This window comes from Protomyctophum bolini, assembly GCF_963924005.1.
Source record: "Protomyctophum bolini genome assembly, chromosome: 7".
In the NCBI taxonomy this organism is placed as follows: Eukaryota; Metazoa; Chordata; class Actinopteri; order Myctophiformes; family Myctophidae; genus Protomyctophum; species Protomyctophum bolini.
In genome coordinates, this window is record NC_137868.1 from 45,820,473 (window position 1) to 45,843,852 (window position 23,380).

At 42.8% G+C, this 23,380-nt stretch overlaps 2 protein-coding genes and 1 long non-coding RNA gene across 3 annotated transcripts in view; 1 reads left to right on the top strand and 2 right to left on the bottom strand.

Moving 5' to 3' along the window:
* Positions 1-4,848: 4,848 nt before the first annotated feature.
* Positions 4,849-7,848, top strand: LOC308317915 (E3 ubiquitin-protein ligase TRIM39-like; the record flags this gene model as incomplete). Its single annotated transcript, XM_080767264.1, has 2 exons — positions 4,849-5,025; positions 6,227-7,848. Exon 2 carries the CDS (start codon positions 6,229-6,231, stop codon positions 7,846-7,848), a length of 1,620 nt encoding a protein of 539 aa, XP_080623390.1. The 5' UTR covers positions 4,849-5,025; positions 6,227-6,228.
* Positions 7,849-12,228: 4,380 nt separating this feature from the next.
* On the bottom strand, positions 12,229-14,093 carry LOC308319290. Its single transcript, XR_013964448.1, has 2 exons — positions 14,003-14,093; positions 12,229-13,578 (listed from the first exon to the last, which is right to left on the bottom strand). It is a non-coding gene; the product is annotated as an uncharacterized lncRNA (long non-coding RNA).
* Positions 14,094-16,178: 2,085 nt separating this feature from the next.
* The window catches only part of LOC308318758 (rho guanine nucleotide exchange factor 2-like), a 36,019-nt gene continuing 28,817 nt past the window's right edge, over positions 16,179-23,380 (bottom strand). The window contains exons 17-24 of the mRNA XM_080768387.1: positions 23,289-23,380; positions 23,090-23,142; positions 22,868-22,912; positions 22,607-22,657; positions 21,409-21,660; positions 20,213-20,404; positions 18,173-18,350; positions 16,179-17,384 (exon numbers count right to left, since the gene is read on the bottom strand). The exon at positions 23,289-23,380 is cut by the window's right edge and continues 4 nt beyond it. Of these exons, the coding sequence (XP_080624513.1) occupies positions 17,302-17,384; positions 18,173-18,350; positions 20,213-20,404; positions 21,409-21,660; positions 22,607-22,657; positions 22,868-22,912; positions 23,090-23,142; positions 23,289-23,380 (946 nt within the window). The 3' untranslated portion in view covers positions 16,179-17,301. The remainder of the gene's footprint in view (positions 17,385-18,172; positions 18,351-20,212; positions 20,405-21,408; positions 21,661-22,606; positions 22,658-22,867; positions 22,913-23,089; positions 23,143-23,288) is intronic.

Consider the following 23,380-nt stretch of genomic DNA (forward strand, 5'->3'; position numbering starts at 1 on the left):
TTTTAGTTTTTTAGTTCATACACTCATCATAGTCACTGGATTCCAATTCATTTTAGGGGTCATAAGAATTCTGAATCTCAACAAAATTACTGGTGTCTAGAAACAGAATTGATCAGAAAGAGCAGAGCAGAGAACTGCTAAATAAAATGAGCTGCATGGGGCAGTGCATGTGGGCAGGTCATCAATGCCACTGGCCTCTGGGCATAGATTCTTTGACGGGCAGAAAGAAGGCCTATAGCTGAGGGTCACAGAGGGTGCACGCCTGCACGGCACTCATGGCCTCCATGAAATCCCTGCCCTGATACAGTGACAGTAATATAGGCCTAGTATTTGTAGTTTTGTGAGTCATGTGAGAAATTGGTGGAAAAACTAAACACTGTTAAAAAGAACTACACACAATTCTCTGTTTTGCACAACCTTGAACACGATGCCATTCAAATGACTGTAGGCACAGAGCAGTCTAGCCCAGGGGCCAGCAACCTTTTGGACATGAAGTGCCAACATGTTTAACATCTCTTGCCAGTCAGCGTGCCACATCAACACTAACTTTAATGACACCACAACGAAAATGTAATATTACTTTTGGGTTTTTTTTTGTGGTTGTTGCTCGTTTTTGTTCATGGCTTTCTTTCCTCAAATAAAAACTAAGTGGAAATAAATAAATACATATTTCTAACTGATTTTGTGTAAAACAACCTTCTTCTTTAGACATGTTTTCTTCACATCAACATAATGATCATTATTACACTTATCTCCCAACTATATCTCCCAGACTCCCTCCCAGTCCCCAGTCAGAGTTATAGGAGTTTGAATGAACATATAGAATCATGTGCTTTTGGGACTTCATTTAACTGACTAAACGTTATTGAATATTTCATTTGAAAAGAAAACCCCTGTCTCTCACACTTATGCCAGTGTGCCAGTGCCTCTGATCACACACTCCTGTGCTATAGTTAATGTTGGCACCCGTGCCTATGGTTGCCTAACCCAGTGATACTCAACCTCAGGCCCGCGGGCCACATCAGGCCCGCGGGACCATTATAGACTGGCCCACCAATGAAAATCTAAAAAAAAGAAGAAAAGAAAATCTGGAAAATGAAATAAAAAGAAATAAATCTGAATTAAGTTATCTTTAATTACATTATTATAAGTAATACTATTAGAGTTGTACTATTACTCGAACGAAAATAAAAGCTTGGGGGGGGGGAGATGCAATGCAAATGAAAGACATATACTGTGTATCCCTATTCCCTGACATAATTTTATAGCTAAACGGACAGAATTCTATTTTATTTGAATGATGAAACCCAGCTGCCATTAATAGTTGGAAATGGAAATAGAAATTGCGGAAATGGAAATTGCGGAAATTGTAATTGCGGAAATTGCGGAAATGGTGGAAATGGAAATTGCGGAAATTGCGGAAATGCGGAAATGGAAATTGCGGAAATGGTAATTGCGGAAATTGCGGAAATGGTGGAAATGGAAATTGCGGAAATTGCGGAAATGGAAATTGAGGAAATTGCGGAAATGGTAATTGCGGAAATTGCGGAAATTGCTCTTCACTTATAGCTATCTATTTTCAGGTAGATTGTTTTATTTTACTCAGTCAGCCATATCACTACTAATTCTTTTTCATGAAAAAGGTCATAGCTGGGCAGTGGCGGAAACTCCGTGGGTTCAGAGGCGCGATTGAACCCCCTGGCATTTTGGCAAAGGCGCGACTGAACCCACTGCATTTTGGCAAAATATATCTATATGCACTGCAGTAAATTATGCACCCACTGACTGTCCACTGAAATGTCCCCTCCCCAGTGGTCATGTTGTCATGCACGTAGTCACAAGTGACATACCTTTACGAGGGGTTACAACTACAAGATAGGTGTTGGGCCGCCGCGCATGCCGCATTCAAATGCTAATAAGGTGGCTTTTGTTCGAAAAAACAAAACTCGTTTTTTTTCCACCGCTGGGGGGGGGGGGGGGAGGTGCTTGAACCCCCTGCCGTTATAAGAACTTTCCGCCTCTGTAGCTGGGTAATCTATTTTCAGGCAAATTGTGTTTATTGTATTTTATTTTACTCAGCCATAACAATTTATTTTCTGTTAACCAACTTGCTGGCTGGCAGGCAGGCAGACAGCTACTCATAGACAGGCAGACAGACAGCTATACTCATGGAGAATTGGACAGGCAGGCAGACAGCTACTCATGGACAATTGGACAGGCAGGAAGGCAGACAGCTACTCATAGACAGACAGACAACTACTCATGGACAATTGGACAGGCAGGAAGGCAGACAGCTACTCATAGACAGGCAGACAGACAGCTACTCATGGACAATTAGGCAGGCAGGCAGACAGCTACTCATAGACAGGCAGACAGACAGCTACTCATGGACAATTAGGCAGGCAGGCAGACAGCTACTCAGACAGGCAGACAGACAGCTACTCATGGACAATTGGACAGGCAGGCAGACAGACAGCTACTCATAGACAGGCAGGCAGACAGCTACTCATAGACAGGCAGACAGTAAGACAGCTACTCATTGACAGACAGACAAATAACTACTCATGGACAGACAGACAGACAGACAGACAGACAGACAGGCAGGCAGGCAGGCAGGCAGGCATGCAGGCAGGCAAAGAGCTACTCATGTTATGTTATTATGTTATTATAACAGCTACTCATGTTATGTGCAATCATTTGTGCAGTTATGGAAACAGCTCTTTGTGTTTATGCAAGAAAATGTAACACATTTATTTATTTACATATTGTGTGCATGCACATTGTAGGGGAGAGCCGCCTTGGATGTAACGCGTCACGGTTGTAACATGGACGTTATCTCTTGATTGGTCAACGCCACCATGACGCCATCGCGTCAGTATGTGTACAGCAACGTACTCTACGTGCCCAGGAAGTTTGAAGTGTTTACCTTCATTCTGCGGGCAATTTTACACCTGGAGTATTTGTGTTCTACAAGTTTTTTCTTTGGTGTTGGTGAATAAAAATCCACATGGATGTCTTCATGCTTATGTTCTTCATTAGTTTGCATCGTGTTTAGACGGAATTCACGTTCATTCTGGTCTGTAAGCAACGGCAAAGAAAACTTCGGAGGGAGGGTCAATTGTAACATGTGTTACAAATGGTCCGCTTCCATTCAATGCCATTATAAGTAATATTTACATATTTGACATATTGGCCAATATTATATGTTCTAAAATTGTATTGTATTGTGTAGTGTATTCTAAAATTAGTTTAGGGTTGTATAACATTGTACAACTCAATCAATCAAACGTTTGTTTAATCAATGTATTTCCCCATTGAACTGAAAAAAAAAGCCCAAACTGGTACACCCGATACTATTTAATATTTCCCAATATGTTTGATACATTTTCTTATCACATCCATGGTATGAAAACAATGCTAAGGAGTTGCTTCAATGAAATATAATTGCTTTAAGCTGAAAACGATATGTTTAATGGTGTTTTTTAGCGTTGTTACATTTATACTCCATGCTGTTACAATTAATCCGATATGCGCAGCAAATGTAACACTGAAACAGCGTCCACGTTCGGTTTAATAACTCCCGACCTGTTTTATCAAAAAAATAACTTGAAGTGGTTTATGGTAGCTGACATGTGTAGGTCCGTTGCCTGAAAATATTACATGTGTAGCTAAACGGATCTCCGAGTAAAAAAATGAAACGTGCAAAATGTTACATCTGTGGCGGCTCTCCCCTACTTTGATACATTTTGCGAAAATGAAGCAATTGAAAGAGAGAAGTTATCAAGTATCATTAATGTCGTAATTTTATCTACTGGCCCCTGGCCCCTTGCAATTTTTGTAATGTGGCCCACAGGTAAATCTATTTGAGTATCCCTGGCCTAACCTGACTTTGCCAGCTGGGGGCGGTATTGAAACAAACATGTGTAGCAAGCTTCTTGGATCTGGCAGGGTCAGGTTAATGGTTGCCTACCCCTGGTCTAGCCTATACGTTATATCTGGTACAATTACAGTACATATCTGGTTGACCGATAAAATAATAAAAAAGTTTTGGTTCTTTATTTCCAAGCTCTCAAATTCTCAATCTAATCTAAGAGGTTTTTTTTTTCCCTACCTGGTGTGTGAGTTCAGTCCACATGATGGATGCAATGCAGGAGAACTGGAGGAGGAGGTACGCGTATGTCTCACCCGTTATCACTGTATTAAATATACGGAATCAACCGTTATCATGCAGGACGTTGGAATACGGCCAATACTGGCATACTAGACATTGTGGTGTTTGGCTGAACGTGTCATTTCCAACTCTATTGTCGGCGCATGGAAACTAGGGGCTGCTAATATATACTATTCTCTGCCTATCGGGACGTAGCTCGGACGGCACTGAGTCGGGTCTGGGGGGCCTCGTAACGCTCGGCACGGCGCCTCGCTCAGGGGTCCCTCACGCGGCGCCTCCGTCATTGACATCAGTGACACAAAAATACCATTATCACCACCCGTCCGTCACAATAGCTGATATGTGACATACTGAAACAGTGAGCATATTCTATGCACTGAAACAGTCGAATGGGGTGTCTGGTGTATATTTCAGGACAGGATTCAGAGATCATTCTCCTGCTGCTTGTCTACTGTACTGAGAAGATATTGCCTTGATGGTCAACATCATAGGCAATGACCACAGGGCCTATAGCTTACCAAGAGTCGGACAAGAACTGAAGTCTGACAGCTGGATCACGCCACTTATTTTATATGACTTGTCCCTAAAGAGTTAACTATAATATCAGGAAGAGAAGACCGGGGATCGGGGAGGAGCATTACTGTTGTGCCATTTCACGGAAACGAAACTTATACAGTACAGTCAGTAATTCTGCAGAAACAAAACCTTTGCCTACTGAAGCCTCAACTGTAACTGTTCTGAAAGGTTTTCACATCAGAGGAATATCGTTGCACGCTTCTATCTTTTTAAAGGTGCACAAAAACGGGGAGAAAAAAGTCTGCATTCACAGAAAGGGAAATTCTACATTCAAACAGGTTAGTTCAGAATGCTATGATTTTTGTTTGTATTCAGATCTTGGGTAATAGGGAGTGGATGATGAAATTGCTTAGCCTGCATGAGTCCACATGAAGACTCCACACCAGACTCTTCCACTGTAGAAGAGTAGGCCTACCTAATAAACTATTATTACTGTTTTGTAGTTAGACTTGACTTGTTTGTGTTTGCATTTTACATCAATATAGCAAAAATAGTAAAGGACACTTTTACTTTAATTGCCATGCACACGGACGTTTGGGGTTCAAGTTACAGTTGTTACTTATTTAGTTCAAATATGATCCTTTGTATGGTCCCGTTAATATTAAACTTGCAGAAACGTTTTTAAAAAGATGCATCATTTAGTCCTCTTCAGCTTGTGTGCTACTAAAAGATTTGCAGTGCTTATAAATAACTATAGTACCTAAAGTAATTAGCTCAGAGGTCGGAGAGATTGGTTTTATGGTTTTATGTGAATTTTAAATCATTAACCCTGCCTGTAGTGTCATTGGTTGTAAAATAACCAGCTGTGGGCACACAATGACAAGACAATATCCCATTATGACTGTATTAGCCTGACACACACACACACACACACACACACACACACACACACACACACACACACACACACACACACACGCACGCGCACACACACTTTTGTCTTGGCCAGGAGAGTGGATTCGAAGCCCGAGTACTATAATTATGACACTTACATATTGATAGTGTAATGTGTTACTGTCCTAATCAATGAATGGAAAGTCAGTAAACACAAATGTCTGTGTGGGAATTCAAAAGTAAACTGGGAAGTGCTTTCCTTGTCTATAATTCTTATAAAATAATTTAAGAAAACAACAACACTCACTTTTCCAACTATAATCATATACTGTATGCCTATATGGCAGCCAAGCCAGCCATGTAGCTTGTGTTTGGAGTGCTTTACAGTCAATCTTAAAACTTTTAGTTATGAGGGGAGGTCTGACTTAAGACATCTTTGGTTTAATAAAATATCTCCTCTCCTCCTCTTCTTCTTCCTCCTTCTTATATTATGAAAATAATAATAACATTTTAATCGTGAGTTCAGCACATCTTGTGTTCTACATTTACAATAGTGAGTGCTTTACAGTCACTATTACAAAATGTATGTTTTTTGCTATGATATCTTTGGGTTAATAAAACATCTCCTCTTCTCTCCTCCTACAGCTATGGCCTCTGCCAGCACCAGTGCGATATCAGAGGACAGTTTTCTCTGCTCCATCTGTCTGGATCTCTTCAGTCAGCCTGTAACTACTCCGTGTGGACACAGCTTCTGCAAAGCCTGCATCACAAAGTACTGGGACAGCAGTGACGTCTGCCAATGTCCCATGTGTAAAAAAGCTTTTGACCCGAGACCAGATCTCTGTGTCAACACGCTGATCTCTGAGGTGGCTGCTCATTTCAAGAAGTCTAAACTAGATGCTCCCGTTCCCATCCCAGAGGAAGTGCCCTGTGATGCCTGCTCTGACACCAAGATTAATTCCGTGAAGAGCTGCCTGACATGCGTGGCGTCTTATTGTGAGACGCATCTGGAGCCTCATCATAAAGTTGCATCTTTGAAGACGCACAAGTTAGTCGACCCTGTAAAACTGGAGGACAGGCTGTGTAAAGAACACGGCAGGATGCTGGAGCTCTTCTGTAGAAGAGACAACAAATATATTTGCGTCACATGTTTGAAGACAGATCATAAAGATCACGATACAGTCCTGATAGAGGTAGAGTATGAACAGAAGCGACCGCAGTTGGACGAGAAAAGGGCTGAGCTAGAGAAGATGATCCGGGAGCGACAGGAAAAGATTCAGCAGTTCAGAGTCACAGTAGAGAAGAACAATATAATGGCAGAGAATGAAAAAGCGGAAACCGTTCAGGTCTGCGCCGCTCTGGTGTCTTCCATTAAGAGAACAGAGGCCGAGCTCATCGAGGTGATAGAGTTGAAGTCCCGATCGGCAACGCGCGAGGCCGAGGGCCTCATCAGAAAGCTGGAGGAAGATGTCACTGAGCTCCAGAGGAAAAGCACTGAGCTGGAGCAGCTCTCACACACCGAGGACCACCTCCACCTTCTGAAGCGCTTCCCGTCTCGCTACAGTGTAGCACACCTGAGCAAGTTGAGTGAGGTTAAGCTGTCCTGTGAGGTGAGTGTGAAGAACATACGCACAGCTATCTCTCAGCTGCAGGAGACGCTGGATGGAGAAATGGAGAAGCTCCCCGAGGTCATGCTGAAGAAGATCCAGCAGCAGTATGCAGTAGATGTGACTCTGGACCCTGACACAGCGCACCCCAACCTCGTCCTCTCTTTGGACGGGAAGCAAGTGAAATATGGAAACGTGAGAAAGATTCTTCCTGACAAGACAGAGAGATTTGATAAAGTTCCATGTGTGCTGGGAAAAGAGGGCTTCTCTTCAGGGAAAGTTTATTTTGAGGTTCAGCTTAAAGGGAAGACTGCGTGGACCATTGGGGTGGTTCCTCATTCTATCAACAGAAAAAATAGTCAGCTGCCTTGGTATGGAGGCGCCAGCTCGTTGCAGGTGGTTAATGGAGGAAACTACTCCGCGGAGAATAAATGTTTGACGAACATTGCCTCATTAAAAATCGATGTCCAGAAGATTGGTGTGTTTCTGGATCATGAGAAAAAGCAGGTCTCCTTTTATGATGTTGAAACCAGGGCTCTTCTCTACTGCGGAGGCTTATATGATAATAAGAGCATCCATTTCCCGTTTTTCTCACCATTCATTCCTGACGGTGATGAGAAAGCTACTCCTCTGATCATCTCTCCTGTTAAGCAAAAATAACACTTTTTGTATCACTGTCATGCTTTTGAGTGTCCTAGAAGGGAGTGGATTATTGTGAGCTTCTCTTGTTTTTTTACACAAGAAATATGATGATATTATATATAATATTCAATAGTTTGATGCAACATTTCTTTTTAATGTGATGTGAGATTATTAAGCATTCTTTCGTTTCAAATTGATCTATTTCTCTGCTCTATAGCCTACTGTAAGGCTGGTATAGCCTATAAATCCAAATAAATAAGTGTCTGACCTGATGTTAAATAAACAAGCAGTTAACGTTAATTCTTTAAGTTTTATTTTTTTTAATTCATACACTCATCATAGTCACTGGATTCCAATTCATTTTAGGCGTCATAAGAATTCTGAATCTCAACAAAATTACTGGTGTCTAGAAACAGAATTGATCAGAAAGAGCAGAGCAGAAAACTGCTAAATAAAATAAGCTGCATGTGGGCAGGTCATCAATGCCACTGGCCTCTGGGCATAGATTCTTTGGCGGGCAGAAAGAAGGCCTATAGCTGAGGGTCACAGAGGGTGCACGGCACTCATGGCCTGCATGAAATCCCTGCCCTGACAGTGACAGTAATATAGGCCTAGTATTTGTAGTTTTGTGAGTCATGTGAGAGAAATTGGTGGAAAAACTAAACACTGTTAAAAAGAACTATACACAATTCTCTGTTTTGCACAACCTTGAACACGATGCCATTCAAATGACTGTAGTTGGCACAGAGCAGTCTAGCCCAGGGATCAGCAACCTTTTGGACATGAATTGCCATGTTTAACATTTCTTGCCAGTCAGTGTGCCACATCGACACTAACTTTAATGACACCACAACGAAAATGTAATATTTCTTGTTGGGTTTTTTTTGTGGTTGTTGCTCGTTTTTGTTCATGTTTTTTTTTCCTCAAATAAAAACTAAGTGGAAATAAATAAATTAATATTTCTAACTGATTTTGTGTAAAACAACCTTCTTCTTTAGACATGTTTTCTTCACATCAACATAATGATCATTACACTTAACCCAACTATATCTCCCAGACTCCCTCCCAGTCCCCAGTCAGAGTTTGAATGAACATATAGAATCATGTGCTTTTGGGACTTCATTTAACTGACTAAACGTTATTGAATATTTAATTTGAAAAGAAAACCCCTGTCTCTCACACTTATGCCAGTGTGCCACTGATCAGTGATCACATACACTCCTGTGCTATAGTTAATGTTGGCACCCGTGCCTATGGTTGCCTAACCTGACTTTGCCAGCTGGGGGCGGTATTGAAACAAACAAAATGTGTAGCAAGCTTCTTGGATCTGGCAGCGTCATGTTAATGGTTGCCTACCCCTGGTCTAGCCTATACGTTATATCTGGTACAATTACAGTACATATCTGGTTGACCGATAAAATAATAAAAAAAGTTTTGGTTCTTTATTTCCAAGCTCTCAAATTCTCAATCTAATCTAAGAGGTTTTTTTTTCTCCCTACCTGGTGTGTGAGTTCATTCCACATGATGGATGCAATGCAGGAGAACCCGAGGAGGAGGTACGCGTATGTCTCACCCGTTCTGTATTAAATATACGGAATCAACCGTTATCATGCAGGACGTTGGAATAAGGCCAATACTGGCATACTAGACATTGTGGTGTTTGGCTGAACGTGTCTTTTCCAACTCTATTGTCGGCGCATGGAAACTAGGCTAGGGGCCTCATCAGAAAGCTGGAGGAAGATGTCACTGAGCTCCAGAGGAAAAGCACTGAGCTGGAGCAGCTCTCGCACACCGAGGACCACCTCCACCTTCTGCAGAGCTTCCCGTCTCGCTACAGCGTAGCACACCTGAGCTGGTTGAGTAACGTTAAGCTATCCTGTGAGGTGAGTGTGAAGAATATACACACAGCTATCGCTCAGCTGCAGGAGACGCTGGATGGAGAAATGGAGAAGCTCCCTGAGGTCATGCTGAAGAAGATCCAGCAGCAGTATGCAGTAGATGTGACTCTGGACCCTGACACAGCGCACCCCAACCTCGTCCTCTCTTTGGACGGGAAGCAAGTGAAATATGGAAACGTGAAGAAGATTCTTCCTGACAAGAAAGAGAGATTTGATAAAGTTCCCTGTGTGCTGGGAAAAGAGAGCTTCTCTTCGGGGAAAGTTTATTATGAGGTTCAGCTTAAAGGGAAGACTGTGTGGACCATCGGGGTGGTTCCTCAGTCTATCAACAGAAAAAATAGTCAGCTGTCTTGGATTGAAGGCGTCATATCGTTGCAGGTGGTTAATGGAGGAAATTACTCAGCAAAGAATACATTTATGACGCCCGACTCTGTCAAAATCGATGTCCAGAAGATTGGTGTGTTTCTGGATTATGAGAAAAAGCAGGTCTCCTTTTATGATGTTGAAACCAGGGCTCTTCTCTACTGCGAAGGCTTAAATGTTAAAAAAATCTATGTCCCGTTTTTCTCTTCGCTCATTCCTGACGGTGATGAGAAAGCTTCTCCTCTGATCATCTCTCCTGTTAAGCAAAAATGAAAACGCTTTTAGTATCACTGTCATGCTTTTGAGTGTCCTAGAAGGGAGTGGATTATTGTGAGCTTCTTTTGTCTTGATCTTTACACAAAAAAATATTGATATGATATTCAATAGTCAACTAAATATTACTCAGACACCTGGTTGAAGCACTGTAACAGATGAATGCAAGAATTATTTTTAATGTGATGTGAGATTATTAAGCATTCTTTCGTTTCAAAATGGACTACTTCTCTGCTCTATAGCCTACTGTAAGGCTGGTATAGCCTATGAATCCAAATAAATGTCCTGACCTGATGTTAAATAAACAAGCAGTTAACGTTAATTCTTTAAGTTTTTTTTTTTTTAATTCATACACACTCATCATAGTCACTGGATTCCACTCATTTTAGGGGTTATAAGAATTCCGAATATCAACAAAATTACTGGTGTCTAGAAACAGAATTGATCAGAAAGAGCAGAGCAGAAAACTGCTAAATAAAATGAGCTGCATGGGGCAGTGCATGTGGGCAGGTCATCAATGCCACTGGCCTCTGGGCATAGATTCTTTGACGGGCAGAAAGAAGGCCTATAGCTTTGGGTCACAGAGGGTCCACGGCACTCATGAAATCCCTGCCCTGACAGTGACAGTAATATAGGCCTAGCATTTGTAGTTTTGTGAGCCATGTAGTCTAGTAGCCAGAATGTGTTATGAGTACACCAACGTTTTATGTTATAAATTGTAGTGGCACTCCGTCTAAATGTTCTTTAAAAATGTACCACTTGGAGGAGTAGACCTCACAAAAACACAAAACAATAGTTGTACGCAAACGACTAGACAAAAATAACTTTTCATCGAAAGGTTTTACTGGGAAAAAACACCAAAAATTACAGAGTCCAATGTATGGTCAAAAAACTGTGTTGCTTCCTTCTGTGTCTGACTCCAACTGACTACAAGACTGTGACATCAAACAGAAATACACACAGGTGCCTCAAACGGGTCCAAATTAGCTCCCAATAACATCAAAGGACATTATTGGCTCCCATCAAATCAAAGGGCAATTAGGTCACACTCAGATCAGGTCAGCTAGACCTTTGTAAACACACACATGACACTCATGAGATGCAATCAAATAACCAGCATAGCTTTTTAACCTTTTTTTTTAACCAAAATAATTATTAATCTTAATCATGAATTAACTTAAACATAGACAATTGGCACATACATAAATGTTTAGTATGGTTCCCCAGCATGTGGAAACTGCCGGATGCCAACTTGCATGTTGATCAATTTTCATAATTGGCATAATATGTGACCAATGCCATACAACAACCTATAGAAGGCAAAATATTCAAAATGTCATCATGCTTTATGTAGCATGTGAAGTGGGCATGGCCGTATATAATTTGTCTTTCTCATTTTACTTCAGACATGCAAGGGCCCATATGAAAAAGAAAACTAACATTATAGTCAATGCACACAGTAAGTATGAAAAGTTGCCTCAACTACGGCGGCGTTGTTCTTAACTGGGACAATATGTATACTGCCGACTAAATATCTAAACTAAATATCTTATCTGGCCGTCATAGACAGCCAGGAGGTGTGTCTGCCCTATTTATGGAAGGACCTCCCGCTGTTTTGCTGTAAAGCGGGACCTCCCAGCCTGTGTACAGTATGTGTTTGTTGTTGTAGTACCACCGTACCATCTGCTGCCTGGGTGTGGCCGCATTGTCTCTACTGGACTTTGATGTGACACACACACACACACAACACACCCCATAATTCTCTCTCTCCCTCACGCACACGAGCACACACACACACACAGACACAGGCACAGGCACAGGCACAGGCACGCGCGCACGGACAAACCACACAGGACCACTGATCGGAATTTCTGGAAGGTTTATGAACAGCACACGGTAAACGGGAAGTCAACTGGGAAAATGATACAAAAAAAATAAAAGAAAAAGGCAATAAAATTACAACATAAAACATTTACAAGGTCTCTCGTATCTTCCTTCCCCCCCACCCAAAAACGACTGATCAGACATTTATACAGACGATTGACTTTATTTAAAATATAATAAATCGGGCGATATGAGAGGGGGGGGGGGGACATGACAAATATATATCCTGCCGAGTCCGATTTCGTTGTTGACGTTACGCTCGTGGTGAATTCACACTGAACGCGATAAAAAAAACAGTCGTCGCTTGAAATGTGGGGAAACTCAACACTTTGTTGCATTCAGGCCGGATGTGATATTTTTGGCTTAATTCCCTCCACACACTTTCTGTAGTTCTCTTCAGCGAAAACCGCTTGAGGTGAACATTTTTCGACATATATCTATCTAAATGTGTGTCTCTCTCTCTCTCTCTCTCTCCGGGGCGTAGGTGTGAAATATCACGTCTTCATATTTGAGTTCGTTCCCCCCCCCCCCCCCCCCCGGACAAAAAATAAATAAATGTATCGTATCCGGTGTGAATGCCATGTCTACCAGATGTCTTAACCGCTCAAACCTGGCATCCTCCTTTTTGGGGGCAGTGGCATTCGTTATACAGATACGAACATGTTCACAAATAGGATTATTGAAATGGAGCTCAAGTGGTTAAATAAGGCCGCGCCCCCCCCCCCCTAACTCCAGCTCGTGCTAATGGAGCCGAGACCGGGACCAAGGGGCAGCTCTACCGGATGTTATGTGTGGCATCAAAATAAAAAAATAAAACCTCGTTCAGTCAACTTTCCCAGGATTCTATCATATTAAATTAACATTAAGACTTTATTGGCCGGGGTTATAGTCTTTATCGGAGCGCTATACTAGTCCGAACCGTCCGCCATGCTTCCGTCCGTTGATACTTCCTCCCTCACGCGAAAAATAGCACCTCGATGAGCTCACACAACGCATCGCAGCACCGACGGCGTAAGGAGAAGTATACAGGTAAAGGCTCTAGGGGTTAAAGGTCAGTCGTTGGTGTAGCTTTGGTTCCGAACGCCGCCGCCCCCCGCCAAGCCCGACAGCATTTGCTGCGTGGCTACTGTAACCTATCAATAAAAGGCAAGAAAAGCCCCAAAAAATCTCTTTAGAATGAACGCCCTATACGTTTTTTTTTCTTCGAGCCCGTCGATCTGCCATACTATCTGAAATACTTGAAATACTAGGTTTCCACCCCCCATGACAAGTAATAATATAATTATTATTTATATATATATATATTAAAAAAAAACAAATGGTCCAAAGACTTCCCCTCTATAGAGCGCAGCAGTCCCGCCCCCTTTCAGAAAAGCGAGTGGCCCAGGAAATGAAACCCCAATGCATTCTTCCATCGGCACTTCGAATATAATTTATTTAAAGACGGTTACGCCGCGGACAAAGCCAATTCGGATCATGACAAATCATGACAATGAACACAATGTTTTGGGACGATCAAATCATTTATAAGACGAAAAACAAAACAAATAGTGTTGTCTCCTGCCTTTATTTTCTTCTTTCTAATGATTTGATCGTCCCAAAACATTGTGTTCATTGTCATGATTTGTCATGATCCGAATTGGCTTTGTCCGCGGCGTAACAGTCTTTAAATAAATTATATTCGAAGTCCCGATGGAAAAATGCATTGGGGTTTCATTTCCTGGGCCACTCGCTTTTCTGAAAGGGGGCGGGACTGCTGCCCTCTATACTCTACTCTGATAACCAGGCAGGCAGTTTGGTTTTTTGTTGTTTGATATACAAGTGGATTTTGATGTGAGCCAGATATAGGGGAACCTGACCCTGCTGCTGAGCCCTTTGGAAGACAACAACAAAAAAAAAAGCAGGCACAAAGATTTGTAAAACAAGTATAATACACCCCCCCCCCCCCAACCCCCCACCCCGCCCTATTCAGTCAGTCTCAACGGAATGCCCCGCAAGAACCAAACGGCACTCAATGTCTGCATACTCAAAAACCGAAAGGGGGGAAGAAATAAAATAACTTCAAAACTATCTCCTGTCTCGCCAAAGAAACAGTATTGCTCACACGCAAGCAGATAGTTTACAGTATTAGCAGAATTTACAGTGACTTTACGGCTTGCTGGTATGAAATCGGAGCCCCCGAAAAAGAGAGAGAGGGGGGGCCCTTCTTGTTGACGTGTAATAACGCGTCCAGACAGCAGGTGGTGCCGTTTGTCCTATAGCAGGGCAGAGAGGAGAGGAGCACAGCTCTTTGTACATCATAAGTGAGACTACAAGTCAAGTTATACAGTACATCAGAAATAACATACTTCCTTTACCGCGCTCCGCGGAAACTCTACTGGCAATGCAAGGTAAAATCTACACGTCTCTAAAATCTCATTCCATAAGATTACATAAAAAAAGGTTTCAAGTTCTCCGTCCTCGGGGCGTCCCGACTCTTTGTTCGGTACGTCAACGGATATATCGGTTTTTAGACAAGAGACAAAACGCTCAAAGAGAGAGTTTACAATAACATACAGGGATGTGGAGCCTTCATAAACAACATCTCAGGAGGACTAACATGTTATCGTACATTTAGGATAGGAGGGCTCAGAACTTATCACATACCTCCCCCCCCCGGGCCCTGTATTCGTTTGCCTTGAGGGTGAGGCGGGTAGCAAAAAGAAAAACCCACCAAGGAATACTTGAGGGTGTGCCGACTGAGGCCTTGTGCGCCAATTTGGTCAGCTGCCATAATAATGTCTCTTGAACTGGTAACGGGGGAGGAGGAGGAGCCGCCTCGCAACTACCGAAGCTCATGTCAAAGACAGTCAAGACGTGAAACTCCTGAACGAGACGCTAACGGTTTTGGTAAAAAAAAAGGTCCGACAGCCACACTCGAAAAACAGAGCGACTGTCGACGGCTGCATAACGGCGAGAGTGGCCAATTCTCTCCTCCACGTTGAGCCATTTTTTTGTTTTTAAACAGCGCCTACTAATGTGTTTCCTCGGTCGAAAAGGGGTCAGTTTTTTCTCTCTCACCGTCTTTGTGAATGAATAAGGACTTATGGGGGGGGGGGGGGTATGTGATAAACAAAAACGGTCACCGTTCCTCTCGGAATCCCAACGCGAGGGACCGGGCGTCATTCCGCTGCCACCGTGTGCCCCCCCGAGGTGGAATGCCAAAATCGGATGATGATGATCCAACATTTATATAAACATAACTTATCTTATATTAAGGAGGATAGCTCAAAAAAAAAAAAAAAAAACGTATCTTATTATATTATGACAGGTCATAAGTCTCATGCATGCTTTTTTTTCTTTCACTAAACCAAAGCAAAGAGAGTCTGAATTCTGACCGTCACTCCCGTCCCCATTGGAGGACGCGGTCGGTCGGTCGGTCGGTAGGTTGGCAGGTTGGTGGATCCAGCTGTTAAAAGTCATGGTTTTGGCGTTTTGCGACGGTTTTGTTGGTGAAGCTTTTACTTGGGGTTGTGAAAAAGCGGGCGTTTCGCTTCGAAGGAAGAAAAAAAAGTTTCATTTTTCAACTTCTCTGGATGAGGTCCTCAACCTACGCATGTTTATGTTCATGAATATGTTCAGAATACTTCAACTGCTACTCGAATGCTTTCCAATATATACATCGTCCATAGTCACAGTATATGTAGTAAAGATGTAGTCAAATAGTCATAATATGTTTTATGTAGTCCGCAGTCATGGAGTGTATAATACAGTACAGTAGTAGAGGTGTGATTATTCACTGATTTGAACGAATGTAATCAGGCTTAAAACCCAGTTTGGTGTTAGCATCATGCTATGCTTTAGCTATTGAAAAATAGCAGATCTACAAGCTCATAGCGCGCCACCGAGTGGCGCGCTACGAGCTTGTAGGTCTGCTATTTTTGAAAAAATCGAAGAACGACTGACATCAGAAACATGGCTTTTTCAGAAAACTGTCATTTTCAAACAGACTTTTTTAGAATCTGATCTCAGGTCATAATGGGTTAACGTTTACAACACAGCGACATCGTTTCAGACAGTCTGTGCCTGTCGGATTCTGTCAGGATGCATATCCAGATTCTAGGGCGAGTAGGGATCCAATCGATCTGGTTCACACTTCATCGATTCAATTGTTCCGATCTATGCGAAGCAAAACAATTGATTCACATTTAAAAAAATATATATTAATAATTTATTTTTTAAAAATCAGATAAAAGACACCGTTTCGGAATTTAAATCCAAAAGCGACCATGGCGTTGTCGATGCTCGCACGGTTCGGAAAAGTGTTCTAATGTCAGTTGGTTCCGCCCAGAACGGGTTAAGGCAGTGGTCACGCCGTTTTGCAGCTTCGTAACGCAATCAGAATGTCATCATTAACAGCTGCTAAAAATACAAATACACCATAATCATTTATTGTATCTCCAGGAATACAATTCAGCGATTAGAAAACGACGGTAAAAAGTCAAATAAAAAATGTATTGTCAAATCACATTCCGTCTGTTAAGTTGAATGTAAATGCAACATGATTGTTGTCAGCCCCCGGGGGCAATAAGATGTCGTCTATATATATCGAACGCGACGCGCCTAAAGCGGAAGTGGAAGCGCGGTACAATTGTGACGTCGGTAAAAAATATCGTTTTCATCCGAATAAATCAATATAGAATTATTATCACGATGACGCTGGCGATTCACATACCCTATATAGGACTCGAGATATATGTAGCAAAGAACTTTCAGGATGTGAATGTGAAATGCGCACCACCTAGTATGTACTTTTCCATAGTCATGGAGTATGACACTATATTAGTCCATAGTCATGCAGTATGTACGATAATGTAGTCCACAGTCATTGAGTATATACTAAACGTAGTCCATGGAGTAATGGAGCATGTAGTGTGTAAGTGTGCAATGAATGTTTTCACAGAGCTGAAACTGAACTCATCCAGCAAGTTTTTTTTTTTCAGTTGAAAAATGAACCAGTTTCTTTTTTCCCCCACAGAAGCGTTCGGCAGCTTTGCGGTGGGAGGGGCCACCGTTAACTGGGTGTGGTCCCAGCTTCAGGCTCCGCCTCCCGACTCTCCGGCCCAAATTCGGACTCCTCCGGGATGTCTTGCAGGTCTGAAAGAATACGTTGTGGAGTTATTTTTTTTCTCAATATGACGCCAATGAAACGGGTTACATTATGAGCAACCATGTCGGACTGATATTTATGTAGAGGATGATACATTATTCAAGCCATTAAAAGGTATTAATTAAGCAATATTACACGAGAGGGTGTGGTTTAACGTGATTATTGCAACGACAGTGATGCGGTCAGGAACGAGACGTAGTCGAGTTCCGCAAGCATCACTGAAGTGTAATACTGCAATTCTACAACAATTACCCTTAAAACTAAGAAAATCGCTGAAAAAATATATTTCTTTAATGACAGATGTAGTCACTACGACCACAAATGTCCCAAGAAAATAGCTAGCCTAGCCACCGAGTTTGCTAGCGCTCTGGGAAAACAGAGCAGCTGAATTCTTTCAGTTTTGATTAGGTGGTGAACGGTGCTGGTTTGATCCACGGCTAGAAGCCGTTTCAACCAATCAAGATTGCTTCCTCGAAGCGACCCGTTGTATTAACCCATTCTGAACGGGAACCCCTTTTGGTGTTAGCATCATGTTATGCTTTAGCTATTGAAAAATAGCAGACCTACAAGCTCATAGCGCGCCACCGAGTGGCGCACTACGAGCTTGTAGGTCTGCTATTTTTGAAAAATCGAAGAACAACTGACATTTTTAGAATCTGATCTCAGGTCAGAATGGGTTAATCAGACCAGTACATGTCCAGTGGAAACCTCGTATGAATCTGATCTCAGGTCAGAATGGGTTAATGAGTTAGATATGTAGTCTGGTGTCGTGTACCTCTGGGGCTGTCAGAGCGAGGGGACACCTTCACCACCTCAAGCTCCTCCTCCTCCTCCTCGCTGCCTTCCTCCTGAACGCCGTCCAATTGGTCGACGGGGTCCTGACTGGCCAATGGGGCGGTGGCGGCGGCGGTGGGGCGGGGCTCTGCGTCTCCGCCCTCTCTCTTCTTCGCGGGCTGATTCGGAGCAGAGAGGAGAACGCACGAATGAACACGCGCACGCACACACACACACACACACACACACATACACATACAGGACATACACCAGAGTACCTTGACATGAAATATTGAGCACCACTCAAACATAGGTATTTCAGTAAACTGTCATGATTTAGAAGATTTTCTTTTTATTTCGACGTCAGGCCTAAATGGGTAGGCCTGGAACCCCTTTTATTGTTTTAAACATTGTCATAATTTAGCTATTGAAAAATAGCAGATCTACAAGCTCAGAGCGCGCCACCGAGTGGCGCGCTACGAGCTTGTAGGTCTAGCTATTTTTGAAAAATCGTGAAAATGTGGGGCAAATTTGGAATATATATTTTTTCAGAGCGAACGTTTTTAACTCAAATCTTTGCTTCTTGGGGGAGGTCCCTGGAACTACATAAGTTTCAGATGGGGGTCGGTGGCATATATAGTTAAAAACACATATAGTTTCTGGGGGTCCTTGACATGAAATATTGAGAACCACTGATATAGAAACATGAGGTTCGACGTCAGGCCTAAATGGGTGAAAAAATAATTATAATAATAACTTAATAATAATAACACATCTGCATCTTCCAACCTGAATAGAGCGTCGCAGTCCCGCCCCCATTCAGAACGACAGGTGGCTCAGGAAGTAATTCCCCATTCATTTCATCCTCATAGGCTTTTCAAAAAGTATTTATTTAAAGACCTTTTAAGCGTCGTACAGAGCCAACTGGAGTCGTGACAAAGCACGACAACAAACACAATGTTTGGGGGGCCGATCAAATAATTAGTAAGAAGAATAACAAAACAAAAAGTGTTGTATACCCTGCCTTTTTTTCTTCCCTTCTTCCTAATTATTTGATCTGCCCAAAACATTGTGTTTATTACTTTATTGTCATGATTTGTCACGATCATCCGAGTTGGCTTTGCCTCGCGGCGTAACCGTCTTTAAATAAATACTTTTTGAAAAGTATATGGGGGACACTCTATAGAGTATATGTATATGGGGGACACTCTATAGAGCGCCGCAGTCCCGCCCCCTTTCAGAAAAGCGAGTGGCCCAGGAAGTGGAAGCCCCATGCATTCTCCCATCGGCACTTTTAATATAATTTATTTAAAGGCGGTTACGCCGCGGACAAAGCCAATTCGGATTGTGACGAATCATGACAATGAACACAATATTTTGGGCCGATCAAATAATTTATAAGACGAAAAATAAAACAAATAGTGTTGTCTCCTGACTTTCTTTTCTTCTTTCTAATGATTTGATCGTCCCAAAATATTGTGTTCATTGTCATGATTCGTCACGATTCGAATTGGCTTTGTCCGCGGCGTAACCGTCTTTAAATAAATTATATTAAAAGTGCCGATGGGAGAATGCATGGGGCTTCCACTTCCTGGGCCACTCGCTTTTCTGAAAGGGGGCGGGGACTGCGGCGCTCTATTCACTCACTTTGGCTTTAGGGATGCGAACCAATTGCTTTCATTCAAAATGTGCTTACCGGTATTTCCATCTATTTACCATTTATTTTTTATATATCCTCTCTTCATAATGTAAATAGTATCCCAAGCGGCACACTGTACTACTTATTTCGATGGAAATAAGCGAATTAGCACAAAAACCCAACGCCCATTGAGGGCTTATGGTAGGGGAAATAGCCAATAATGCACTTTTGCACAAAACAACACCTGGACCTCTTTGGTGGCGACATAACACAACCACAAATAAAGGTAAGAAAGCCTTCTAGTATGACATTCTCCTTTAAGCGGTGGAAAAGGGGCCAAAGATTTTAACTTCAGAGAGGACTCCTGTGGATGAAGACCCATACACTAAGATCTCCTCTTACCTCCTCCGTGTCTCCGGTGCTCCCTTTGCTCCCCCTGCGTCTCCTCCTCCTGCCGCCCCCTCCTCCTCCTCCTCCGCCCCCTCCCACCGGCGGCTGCACCTCCTCTTTGATCTGCTTCTGCTGCTCCTGCTGCTCCTTCTGCTCCTTCTGCTGTCGGAGCCTCTCGCTCTCCCTGAGTCTCTCCACCTCCTCCTGAGGGGGGGGGGGAGCGTTATTACAGTTCATTAGGACCAACCCCAAAAAACTAAAATTGAAAAGACATTTTATAGTTAAATGGACGCCGCCGGAAGAAACTGCAGTCACTCAATGTTAAAGGACCACTTCACCACTTTTCAACCTATCTTCGTATAATAGGTCCTCACTAATAATCATGATAAAATGGCACGATGTTTTCCTACTCAGCCTGTGTCTCATAGGAGGGCTGTGGGCAGTTCGGACACCGTCTTCCAGTAACATCATCATTAGGCAGAATTTTTTTAAAACAAGATTTTCAATATCGTGAGAACGATGGCTTCCATTTTCGCATTGCAACTTTTCAGGACTAGAAAGCCTGCAGTTTTTATTAGCTTGTATTCCCCATCGATGATGTCACTGGAAGACGGTTTCTGAACTGCCCACAGCCCTCCTATGAGACATGCCGAGTAGAAGAAAATAAGGTGTTTTTCAGTTGCACAGTATATTCTGTGCGTTCAATTCTTATTTTAGTCAAAAGGAACATCACAGGCGCAGCGTGGTGACTTGGGCATATCATGTTTGTTTTTACTTTTTTTTCCAAAAATTATGTTATAGCAAATTCAACATGAAAGTCTGACAAATGGTGAATTGAAAAGACATTTTAAGTTAAATTGACATTTCACTGCTGGAAGAAACTGCAGTCACTCAATGTTAATGTCAGTAAAAAATAGGCGAACGAGGGGAAAAAAATCACACCCGTGTGAAGTGAGTGGTGCAATTCCCCCCCCCCCCCCCCCCCCCCTTTCTCTCTCTCTCTCTCTCTCATTAGCAGGCACATCACTATCCCTCACTGTTTCTGGCGCCCCCTACTGGTACTAATAAGTCACAGGCACGGGCTACACGGACTACACGGACATTGCTGGTTGTAGGAGTGGTTGCACCACTCAAAAACATAATCAAAACTAAACTGAAACTCGAAAATACGAGTACGAAAATAGGAAACCAAACGCTAAATCCCGAACCTGTAGGAGAGCCAGCTGACCGCGAAGCATCACTCCGTCATTGGCCGCCGTCACTCCTCCCAGGGCCACGCCTCCCAGCCCGGCGTCCAACCCAGAGTCTCGGGACACGGAGCGCGCCAGGCGCGGCGGCCCGGCTCCGCCTCCTCCTCCGGGGGCGTTGTTCAGCGTGGTCGTGGAAGGGGCGGAGTTCAAGGCGGGGCCTGCCCGTAGGCAGACCGACGCCAGGATGGAGTCCTGACGAATCACTGTAGCCTGGGGGGGGGGGGAGGGGTTAATGGTAACATTTATAATGTTGTACTATAATCATTCATTCATTCATTCAAGTTTTATTTATTCTCGAAATGACACGGAGTAATTGAACTCGTTTTCAGTGTCGTCGAGTAATACAAAATCATATAAAAAAAACATCACAATACATCAGAAGACCAGGAAAAGGAAAACAAAAGATATACATGTTACAAAGCTATAGGACAAATTTCAAAACGATCTAAAAACAGTTGCATAATTATGCTGATGCCGATGACTGGATTCAGATTATTATTTTTTATTATATTATGATTACTGAATTCAGAGGATTGCATTCATTCGTATTATTCCCTTACGATTGCTGTATTCAGAATATTTCATTCAGATCAATTGCATTCTTGATTTTACTATTCAGATGATTTCAGTGTGCTTTCTGTATTCAGGTATTCGGACTAGTATCGCAATATTCATACTGCTACATTCAGTTTATTGTTTACAGATGACTGACTGTTCATTCAGTGTATAGTTCAGTGACAGTGTAATAATTCACTAGTATACTAGTATACTAAGTAATTTAGTATAGTTGTTTGTCTCTAAATGTTTTGATGAATTGAACAATGTGGACCCTGTTGTAAACAAGTGTAAGGCTTAATTGGGTCGTCCACTCACAGTTAACAGTCTTTGTATTGAGTTTGTGCTTGAAATGTACTGTAATTCTGCAAACTGTTAATAAAGATTTCAATCAATCAATCAAAAGTATATAGATCAGTGATAGTTCAGTAACAGACCTGTATAGCATGCAGCTGGGTGTGTTCAGTGTATGGTTAGTAGTATAGTTGTATATAGATCAGTGATAGTTCAGTAACAGACCTGTATAGCATGCAGCTGGGTGTGTTCAGTGTATGGTTAGTAGTATAGTTGTATATAGATCAGTGATAGTTCAGTAACAGACCTGCAGGGCGTGCAGCTGGGTGCTCAGGCTGATCAGCCGGTGGCAAACCTCCTGAAAGACAACAACAACAACAACAACATCAATATGGCATGAGTTTACTTCACGCTGGCACATTGTAACAGTTTGACTGCATAATCCTCGTTCCACGCCATTCGATCCATGTTCTCTTCGTAATACGTTAAAACACACGATTTACCCGCGACAGGGGGGGGGGGGGGGGGGGGGGCGGGGGAAACCACTGCTCTAGAAAGACATCCTTACCTGGTTTAGAGGTCTGTCCTGAACCTGGTGGTTCCCGTTTCGGTCCTGCAGAGACAAGAGAGAAACACACACACACACACACACACACTTTGATCAAACAGCTGTACACCGTGTGTGTGTGTGTGTGTCTGGCTTTGTGTGTGTGTGTGTGTGTGTGTGTGTGTGTCTGGCTTTGTGTGTGTGTGTGTGTGTGTGTGTGTGTGTGTGCGTGCGCCTCCTCACCTTGGATGAAGAGCTGCCGTTGACCTCATAGCTGCTGTTGAGCGAGTCTCCATCTGGGTGAAAGACAGACAGACAAGATTATCGGCCAATCACGTTCTCAATCAGTCAACGGGGCCAACCGAAACCCTGGTATACGCTTACAGATCTGTGCATGCTCTCACACACACACACACACACACACACAGAAGTATAAACTCACTGGTGACTGAAGCTCCCGTGTGGTTCTGGTTGCCGTTGGTAACGGAGGAGAGAAGCTCAATGTTGGAGCCCAGCAACAACTCACTGAGTTTG